This window comes from Notolabrus celidotus, chromosome 9 (genome assembly GCF_009762535.1).
Source record: "Notolabrus celidotus isolate fNotCel1 chromosome 9, fNotCel1.pri, whole genome shotgun sequence".
Taxonomy (NCBI): domain Eukaryota; kingdom Metazoa; phylum Chordata; class Actinopteri; order Labriformes; family Labridae; genus Notolabrus; species Notolabrus celidotus.
Window position 1 is genome coordinate 37,316,055 of NC_048280.1, and position 10,352 is coordinate 37,326,406.

General features: G+C 42.6%; 1 protein-coding gene across 2 annotated transcripts in view; it reads left to right on the forward strand.

Moving 5' to 3' along the window:
* The first annotated feature begins 248 nt into the window (after positions 1-248).
* ppm1f (protein phosphatase, Mg2+/Mn2+ dependent, 1F) overlaps positions 249-10,352 on the forward strand; it is a 23,436-nt gene continuing 13,332 nt past the window's right edge. The window contains exons 1-4 of one of the 2 annotated variants that reach the window (XM_034692674.1): positions 249-440; positions 538-700; positions 2,757-2,981; positions 7,709-7,839. In XM_034692674.1, the coding sequence (XP_034548565.1) occupies positions 2,815-2,981; positions 7,709-7,839 (298 nt within the window). In that variant the 5' untranslated portion in view covers positions 249-440; positions 538-700; positions 2,757-2,814. The remainder of the gene's footprint in view (positions 441-537; positions 701-2,756; positions 2,982-7,708; positions 7,840-10,352) is intronic. The other variant, XM_034692673.1, reaches the window with a different exon arrangement.

Here is a 10,352-nt window from a genome sequence, read left to right on the forward strand (position 1 = left end):
TTCCTTAAATGTAAATGAGTTTTGTTCTTGGTAAAAGTGTTTGATGCCATATTGTTTTATAAAATGTTTTCCAAAATGTAAATTTGTCTCCAGCTTTGTAAAAGTGTTTCATCCTTTGTACATTTGCATTGCACTCCCCAGCCACCGTAGTGTGTACCAAAGAGTGCCTGGCCCTTTAAATCGTCGTCGAACGGAAGTGTGATGACGTAGAAGAGTGCTGTCCAATAGCGTGCCGAGCTGACCGCAGATTTCCAAACAGCCCTGGGTGTGCAGAGCTACAGTGTACAGTCTATGAGTGTGAGTTAGCATCAGGCCGAGCAGCTCTGTGTCTGTCAGTGGAGGACCTCTTTGTCTCACTCAGGGCGTTCACCCTCAAACTGAGACTCTGCCCCTCAGCCGGACTTCAGGAGGGGTAGTTACCTGCTGTGCTACCAGACCAGGTAAGAGGAGGGAACGGGTCTCTGCATGTCATGTAGGTCTCTGTAGTGATCCTGGTCTAAGTTCCTGACTGTCTGTACTCATGCATGTTTGTGACAGGACTTTCTCCTGCATGTGGTTTCATCACTGCGCAGTCTATCATCTCTGAACCCTGACAGGGATCCGCCTCAGGAGACTCTTTAAAGGAGACTCTTCACACAGACTAAATCCAATGACGAACACTGAACTGATCTGGGTCCACTTTAGAACCAGGAAATCCAGGGTGAGAGTTATTAAACATGCTCCTGAACACTGATGTCAAAGAGCTGGCTGCTGGAAACAGTGAGGAAGAACAGCAGAGTGTGAGGAAGAGTCAAAGAGACAGACATGAATGTTTTTAATCACATCCAAGTGGAACATTAAGTGAGTTTAAAGTCACTTTGGATCTTCAGAGAGTCATATGCAGGAGTACATGTGAGTCAAACCAGTGTCAGTGTGATGTGCAGAGATTATGATGGATCATTGTGGTACCAACTGAGGTCCAGGGATCCCTGGTTGAGGCCAAAGCATGTGCACTTCTCAGGACTTCCTGTCTCAGTTACAGGTCCTGTATGTGCACAGTTCTCTGTAGGCCCATGACTGGGTTTACTTCACAGCACTGTAGTCCATGTGATGCAGACTCATCCTCAGGTCTGTGCTGGTTCTGTCTCTCCTGATAAAATACTTAAAAAATCAAATCAAATCAAAACAGTCAAATTAATAAAAAATAAGTGAGAGTAGAAACCAAAATAACAAATCATTTAAAGTTAAAAATATCAGAAATAAATAAATAAATAAATAAATAACTACATAAATAAGATAAATAAATGTTGTAAGAACAATGAGTATAATAAGGCAGTCTAGGGCTTCAAATAAATGACTCCAAATGAAAAGCCTGAATAAAAATTCTAGTCTTCAGTTTATTTTTATTTTTTTTAAATACAAATAAATAATAAAGAATAAAATAAATAAAATACAAAACAGTGTGTGAAAGACAAGACAACAAGTGAACACTGAATTAACAATGCATGTACGTGCGTGTGTGTCTGAGTGTCTGAGTGTGTGTGTGTGTGTGTGTGTGTGTGTGTGTGTGTGTGTGTGTGTGTGTGTGTGTGTGTGTGTGTGTGTGTGTGTGTGTGTGTGTGTGCATTTGTCCCTGTATGTTTGTTGTAGCAAATTGGACAGTTGTTTGACAATAAAAAAAAGATATCAATTAATAATAAAGTGGAATTAAAAACAACAGATAATAATAATAATAATAATAATAATAATAATAATAAATAAATAAATAAATACATTGAAGAAAAATAAACCATAACCTAGTAATAATGATAATATATTCTACAAGAAATAAATAAATAAAAATAAAAAAGGGAAATAATTCAGTGAACAAGTAACAAATTGAGTAAGTACAAATAGATACAATAAGAGTAATAATTATTACCATTGTTATAAAATTAGTGATATTAATACTAATAAATAAATACATTTAAATGAGATAAAAATAACACCCAGGATAATAATCAAAATAAATTATTAAAAATAATAATTAATGATTAAAAATGAATAAGTAAATAAATAAATGAATAAAAAGACATAATGATAGCAGCAACAATAACAATGGAGTCATTAGTTTACTTAGAGCTCACTGTGTTAATGTCCAGGCAGAGTTCAGAGGTTAGGGTCATTAAAACAGGAAGCTCTCTCCCTGTGTGTGAGGGACACATGAGGAACATTAAAAGGTGGCTGAGCTCGTAGCTGTTAGCTCTAACTCAGAGTACTTCATGATCTTTAAAGATTACTTTGACCTGTCAGCTGTGCCGTTATTTAAAGTGTTATGAGCCAGTCAGAAGCTCAGTGGTGTCAGTATTTGACATCATGGCTGCAGCAGGGACACGTTTCAAATCAAGAACAGTGTGCAAACAACACACAAGGGAAATTAACACGAGACTATGTGTCAAAAGAAGTGATGCATTTCACTTTTCAAAGAAAGCAGAAAGATTTCAGTAAAAACGCAATTTACAGCTCTGTCCACCAGGGGGCAGCAAAAACAACACAAACCTAGAGTTCCTTACTGGAGCTTTAAATGTTGATACGTTCAGGAGAAGGATTTGTTCCAGAATAAGGTCTGTATGTTGAAAGTAAAGTCAACAGTAAAGCTAAATACAACTAGAGATAGAACATTGATCAGTGTGAAGTGTTGATGATCTGGGACTCAAACATTCATCTTTTATTTGTACTCTTCATCATCACAGTGTCAGAGTGAAACTCAAACTCTCTTTTGGTCTGTCCTGTTGAAGTCTCCGCGGTGAGAAGTGATCGTCCTCCTGAGAGCCCCCTGCAGACAGAGACGGTGTGATGGAGGAGGAGGAGGCTCGCTGCTTCCTCAGGAGGTTTGTGGAGGAGTTCCCCGCTGCTCTGGAGGAAGGCTGCCCGCTGCCCGTGACCCCGCTGAGCCGCAGAGTCTCTGAGGAAGAGCTGCACGGAGAGAGTCTGGAGCTGGGCCTCAGGATGCTGAGCACCAGGTACGACTGGAGACGAGTTTCAATTTCAAATGATCTCTGTTGTACCTGTTCGATGGGCCTGAAGGTTCAGACTGTCTGAAACACACAGGAGGAAAGAATCCCCCCTGCTGTCAATCATCCAAACTGGGCCTGTTAGTGAGAGGATGGGAAGGTGGATAGAAACAGTAGGAGAGAGGAAGGGGAGGGACTGACATGCAAGGTGTTTTTCCACCGCAGGAACTTTACCCCTGAACTACGTGCATTTCAACCGGTGGACCCAGGGTCTAAATTTAGTTCAGGGGTAGACAACCTCCCTCCTAAAAAGCCCCTGCTAGAGGGGTAGTACTTTTCAAAGGTCCCGGGACTTTCGGGGGGCGGGGCCTGCAATGCTGAACGTGTCTGATTGGTAGATTAACCGCAGTGTTTTTATTCCTCCCTCCGTCCACAATAACATCACACACATCTGTGATTCACTTGATTTCTCTTTCTTTCATTAGTTTTGATTTGTTCTATCTTTTTTGTATGTGTGTGTACTTTTCAAAAGAAGAAGCTGTGATTCTCTTGATTCAGCAGCTTGTAACAGTAGTCTTCTCTCAGCCCACCGTGAATGCGTCTCTCCCGGTGTTCTGGTTTTAAAAGTGACCCTGTAAACTGGAGACCTTCAGCTGAACGTGTCAGTGTTTGTGGAGTTTACACAGCTGTGGAAACACAGAGGGAGTTCCTGGGAATGCAAACTAGTTTAGTTTTTATTAAGATTTCAAAATATCCTCATCAGATATTTAATGATGGTCTAAAGACTTTTATGAGGGATGCATCCGGCTGAAAGTCTCCAGTTAACAGGGTCGCTGTTTAAACCAAAACACCGGCCGATCTCTGCCACGGCTTTTTGAGTTCAAAAGGATTTTAAAGGCGTGTTGAAACGTCTTTGCTACTCGCGCTTATCTCCTCTCACGTGTTGATTCAGTGAATCCATCTGTGATGAAATATAGCACCATCTAAAACAGAGCCAGCTGAGTCTCTTCATGCTAACAGGCTAACTGTTGTGTTGCTCATAATGATACCTGCCTGTCCGTCTGCTTCTATGGTGTCATCTGTGATGAAATATAGCACCATCTAAAACAGAGCCAGCTGAGTCTCTTCATGCTAACAGGCTAACTGTTGTGTTGCTCACATAGTCTGTATAAATAATGGACGTAGTATCCGTGACGTCACCCATCTGGTTCTGAAGCCAATCGTCTGCGGCAGCCATATTGGAAATGCTGAACTCAACATAACCGCTATCGAACGAGTGTGATGTAAAGAGGCGGGCCTTTAACCTCCTGCCAACAGCCTCAGTTTTCCCGCCTGTTGATGAAGCTGTGCCTCTCATAATGGAATACTTGCAATCTTAATATCTTTGAAATTGCTGCATTAGATAAAAATTCACCCCCTGTACAGTGTGTGCTGATAGAGACATGAGCTATCCAGACTGCACTCTTTTTTTGAACCAGGCTGTAAACATGTTTATTTCTGCTGTAAAGATTGTCTCTTTGAATTGGTGTGTATGTGGTTTCCGGTACTTCCGGAGCCAGCCTCAAGTGGATCCTCAATGAACTGCATTTTTTAGCACTTCTGCATTGGCCTCATATTTTTAGACCAGAGCTTGCCGCTTGCCACTTGGTTGCTTATAATGATACCTGCCTGTCCATCTGCTTCTATGGTGTCATCTGTGATGAATGGCATTCCTCTTTGTTGTACTGCCCTCTACTGGTCTGGTGGTGTAGTGCATTTCCTTTTTTTTTCTCCTTACGTCACTGGTCTGATTTACACAATCTACTGGGGACTTCAGTCCGTGGTCGAAACGCAGACAACAATGGGGGCACAGGAACCTCTTAGTTCAGGGGAAAGTAGTTCTGGGGGCTAAAAGACCCTGGGACTCTTGGTCCATATGCACCTATGGAGAATGACCAGTATCCATCTTGCGCCTTGCCTTGGATGATGTGGTCTCCCGTTGACATCAGTCTGATCAGCTGCTCCCGTATGCTCAAACTCAAAGTACTTCATGATATTTTAATTTGACACAGAGCAGATTACTTTGAGTTGTCAGCTGAGCTGTCTGCAGGTTTTAAGGTGAAAGATAGTGTTTTTAGAGATTGAGAAGATGAAACTGGTTTGCTAGAGTATTTTCCTTACCAGAGAGACCAATGTTTAGTGGTCTCTGTGATCAATCTTTGGAAATAGTAACAATGAATTATTTATTATTCCCAAATCAGTTGTAGTACTGTAATGCTACATGGAGTTCTAAATACAGTTTAGGATAAATTAAATCAGTCTTTAGGTAAAGCCCTATCAGAGGTAATAATACAGTTTATCTCAGAGGATCTCTGAGTCTCTGGTTTGTATCTCTACATACTGATTTAGCAGTTAATGTTGGAGTGATCTGTGTGTGTGTGTTTGTGTGTGTGTGTGTGTGTGTGTGTGTGTGTGTGTGTGTGTGTGTTCCCTTGTTCATGTCTACATTCCTCACATGCCTGACAGCTCTGTTCCTGCCCGGCACGTTCCCTCAGCATGCTTTAATCTGCTGTTTGTGTTCACACTGCAGAGAGGAAAGAATAGTTGCTGCTGACACCAAGTTTAAAAAGTGAAACCAGAAAGAATCAAACTGGAGAGCTGCGTAAGACCCCATCACTACAGCTCCCGTATAACCATGTATTTGGATGCTTATCTTAACCTCACTATCTATGCAGATATCTCAAACAGACGTGCTGTAGCAGCTGAGGTGTAGACGTGAGTAGATGTAGCATCCTCTCGTCTGTTGCTGTATTGTTTGGGGTTGGATTGAAATATGTTTCCACCTCTGCACTTTAATGTTATGATGTAATCAGTCCAATATTGGATTTGCCTGAAGATGTTAAAAATAAGCATATAAACATCTTTCCACATTGATGATGTGATCTTTGGCCCTCCCTTTGTTTCATTGGATGAACGGTGCCGCTAAAGGTCTGGTTTGACCAAATCAGCAACACACATCAGCCACGCATCCCATTTATATATTTTGGGGCTCTCGCCCATAAAATTCCATAATCTGCTCAATAGCGCCCCCTTAAGGATTTCAAAAAAGGGTAAAATAACCCTCCCCTTAGAGGTTTCTTTGGGCTATGTGCACGATTTCAAAAAGCATATTAATGGCATCAGAACGCACAAAAAAGCCTCCTACACCCATATCCAAAAACCAACAGGAAGAGCGCCACCTAGCTTTGAATTTGAAAAATGACACCCAAATAAGGGTACATACTTTTACGAACTAGTCCTAGGGTTTTTCTCCAATTCAGTCCCAACAGGGCACATTCTATAGGAGACACATTGGCGATTCAATGTTATCAGAAAAATGTTGCGAAATCTAAAAATTGTGGGCGTGGCAGACTTTCAGGCGAAGCATCAAACGCACATGTCTCACCATAAACAGGAAATGGAGTTTTGGAGTCTTTAAAATGCATGAAATCTCACCAAATTGGCCACAAACGTCGGCCACGCATCCCATTTATATGTTTTAGGGACTCTCGTCAAAACATTCCAAAATCTGCTCCATAGCGCCCCCTTAAGGATTTAAAAAAAGGGTAAAATAACCCTCCCCCATAGAGTTTTTTTTGAGCTATGTGCACAATTTCAAACACTTCAAGGCATCAGGATGCATAAAAGAAAGCCTCCTACGCCCATATCCAAAACTCAACAGGAAGAGCGCCACCTAGCTTCGAATGTGAAAAATGGCGCCCAAATAAGGGTGCATACTTTTACAAACTAGTCCTAGGGTTTTTCTCCAATTCAGTCCCAACAGGGCACATTCTATAGGAGACACATTGATGATTCAACATTATCAGAAAAGTTGTGGGCGTGGCAGACTTTCAGGCGATGCATCAAACGCACATGTCTCGCCATAAACAGGAAATTGATTTTTGGGGGCTTTAAAATGCATGAAATCTCACCAAATTGGCCACACGCATCGGCCACCCATCCCATTTATATATTTTGGGGCTCTCGTCCTTGGCTCATTGCTCTACCACAGCCATAGCGCCACCCACAGGAAATACATTGTACTGATCTTTACATACAATCTCCGATCTCTCCAAATTTGACATGTTTCATCATGGACCCAGCCTGACCTCATCTATATCACATGATGGCCAAAAGAGTTGCGCCACCTAATGGACACTAGCAGTATTTACTCTCAGAACCTGTTTTTTTTACATGCTTGTGAATCCTTCAGAACATAACTTCATTAAAGTCACAGCACCACCGAGGCCAATCCTGCTGCACATCAGGCGGTTGCGACAGATGTGCGAGGGCCTGTTCATCGCCTCTTGCGGCTTTAATTTGCTCTCAACTTGGTTTTAAATCGAGCACATTGGTCAGAGATCAGCTGTGAGGGAACTCTGAATCTTTGCTGAATGTGAAGTTAAACAAATCTGTCGGGCCTCAGTCCCAGAACAAAAACCTGCTTGTGTGCTCTCTCTCCTTCTTTTTCTCTCGCTCTCTCTCTTTCTCTCTCTCTGCTCACGATGCACGCTCTGTCAGGAAAGACTACATATCCTGTCTGCAGAAACACCATTGTTCTCCCAAATTCCTGTTTCCACAACCCGGTCTCCTCTGCAACTCAAATGCAGCTCTGAAGCGGAAAGGGGCGAACAGATGAAGCTGATCTCACAGTCTGCATCATTTTAGTATTTTGACTTCTGCATCAGTTCTTCTGTTTCTCTTATGTGTTGGTTCAGGGGTTCTCCTGCAGGACTCAGTGCCCTCCTGTGCCAGGCGGCTCTGTCCAAGCTGCTGCAGGATGACCTTTCACCTTTCCACTGCCCACAGGACGCCGAGGCCAACCAGGAAGAGGAACAGGAAGCAGTCTGTAAGTAGTCCTGTTCTTGATTTGAATTGTGTTGACCTGAGCTGTGTCTCTAAAATTAGATTGACCCTCATCATAGTGAAATGTTGTCCCAGTCTTGCCTGATAGAGGATTTCAGCTGCTCAACAGTTCAGGGTCTCCTTTGTCGTGTTTTTATTTTCATGATGCTCCAAATGTTTTCAATGGGGGACGAGTCAGGACTGCAGGTAGACCAGTTCAGCACCTGGACTCTTCTACTACAGAGCCATGCTGTTGTTATCCATGCAGAATGTGGTTTGGCGTTGTCTTACTGAAATATGTAAGGTCTTCCTGAAGACGTCATGGTCTGGATGGCAGCATATGTTGCTCCTAAATCTGTAGATATAGTTCAGCATTAATGGAGCCTTCACAGATGTGGAAGCTACCCATGCCATGGACTCTTATGATCCTCATACCATCAGGGACGCTGGCTTTGAACTGTGAGCAGATAACAAGCCGGGTGGTCCCTCTCCTCTTTAGAGCGGAGGACACAGCGTCCATGATTTCCTAAAAGAATGTCAGATTTTGATTCATCAGACCACAGGACAGTTCTCCACTTCCCCTCAGTCCATCTTAAACGGGCTCAGGTCTAGAGACGTCTCTGTGGTTCTGGATCAGGTTTATATATGGTTTCCTCTTTGCATGGTTCAGGTTGAACCTGCGTTTGTGGATGCAGTGATGTGTTTACAGACAAGGTAGTGATTTGGTAAATGGTAAATGGACTTGTATTTATATAGCTCTTTTCTAGTCTTTCTGACCACTCAAAGCGCTTTTACTCCACTCGTCCCATTCACCCATTCATACCCATTCACTCACTGATGGTAGAGGTTGCTATGTAGTGAGGGACCATCAGTGCTAGCTAATCTCATTCGTTCACATTCACACACCTCTGAACAATACAGGAAGCAATTCGGGGGTTCAGTGTCTTGCTCAAGGACCCTTCGGCATGTGACTGCCGGAGCTGGGATCGAACGGCCAACCTTCTGATTGATAGGGGACCGACTCTACCCACTGAACCACAGCCGCCAAACTTCAGAGGAGGAGAGAGAGGATCTGAGGCATGCAATGTCGCGGAGGTGGAAGAAGGATATTTTGTTGTGATGTTTCTGATGTGTGGTTTGAAGGAGAGAGTGGGGTTGCCGTCTTGCCGTCTCGCGGGTGATGCCAAGGTCACGGACTCCTGTGGAGGGTGTGACTGTGTGGTTGTCGATGCTCAGTGAGAAGTTCTAGTTTGAGGGGAGGAGGGATTTGGGGCAAGTTTAGTGACTTCCACTATAAAGTCATGTCTGTTTTTAATGCAGTGACTTCCGCTACAGAGTCATGTCTGTATTTAATGCAGTGATCTCCACTACAGAGTCATGTCTGTGTTTAATGCAGTGACTTCCACTACAGAGTCATGTCTGTTTTTAATGCAGTGACTTCCACTACAGAGTCATGTCTGTTTTTAATGCAGTGACTTCTACTACAGAGTCATGTCTGTTTTTAATGCAGTGACTTCCGCTACAGAGTCATGTCTGTATTTAATGCAGTGACTTCCACTGCAGTCATGTCTGTTTTTAATGCAGTGACTTCCACGACAGAGTCATGTCTGTTTTTAGTGCAGTGACTTCCACTAGAGTCATGTCTGTTTTTAATGCATTGATTTCCACTGCAGAGTCATGTCTGTTTTTAATGCAGTGACTTCCACTACAGAGTCATGTCTGTTTTTAATGCAGTGATCCCCACTACAGAGTCATGTCTGTGTTTAATGCAGTGATCTCCACTACAGAGTCATGTCTGTTTTTAATGCAGTGACTTCCACTACAGAGTCATGTCTGTGTTTAATGCAGTGATCTCCACTACAGAGTCATGTCTGTTTTTAATGCAGTGACTTCCACTACAGAGTCATGTCTATTTTTAATGCAGTGACTTCCACTACAGCGTCATGTCTGTTTTTAATGCAGTATATTCCACTACAGAGTCATGTCTGTTTTTAATGCAGTGACTTCCACTACAGAGTCATGTCTGTTTTTAATGCAGTGACTTCCACTACAGTCATGTCTGTTTTTAATGCAGTGACTTCCACTACAGAGTCATGTCTGTTTTTAATTCAGTGACTTCCACTACAGAGTCATGTCTGTTTTTAATGCAGTGACTTCCACTACAGAGTCATGTCTGTTTTTAATGCAGTGACTTCCACTACAGAGTCATGTCTGTTTTAATGCAGTGACTTCCACTACAGAGTCATGTCTGTTTTTAATGCAGTGACTTCCACTACAGAGTCATGTCTGTTTTTAATGCAGTGACTTCCACTACAGAGTCATGTCTGTTTTTAATGCAGTGAAGCTGACAGCACCGATGCAAAGCCCTGAATGTGAAGGGCTTAAAGAGTAGAAGTTGCGTTCCCCTGCTTCATTAAACAGAAACATTTTAGAAAGGCAGTCTGGTCCATGGCCGTTAGTCCACAGCCTCACAGATCAGCAAAGAAACTTTAAGGCATGCATGCCGTTCAATCTTCT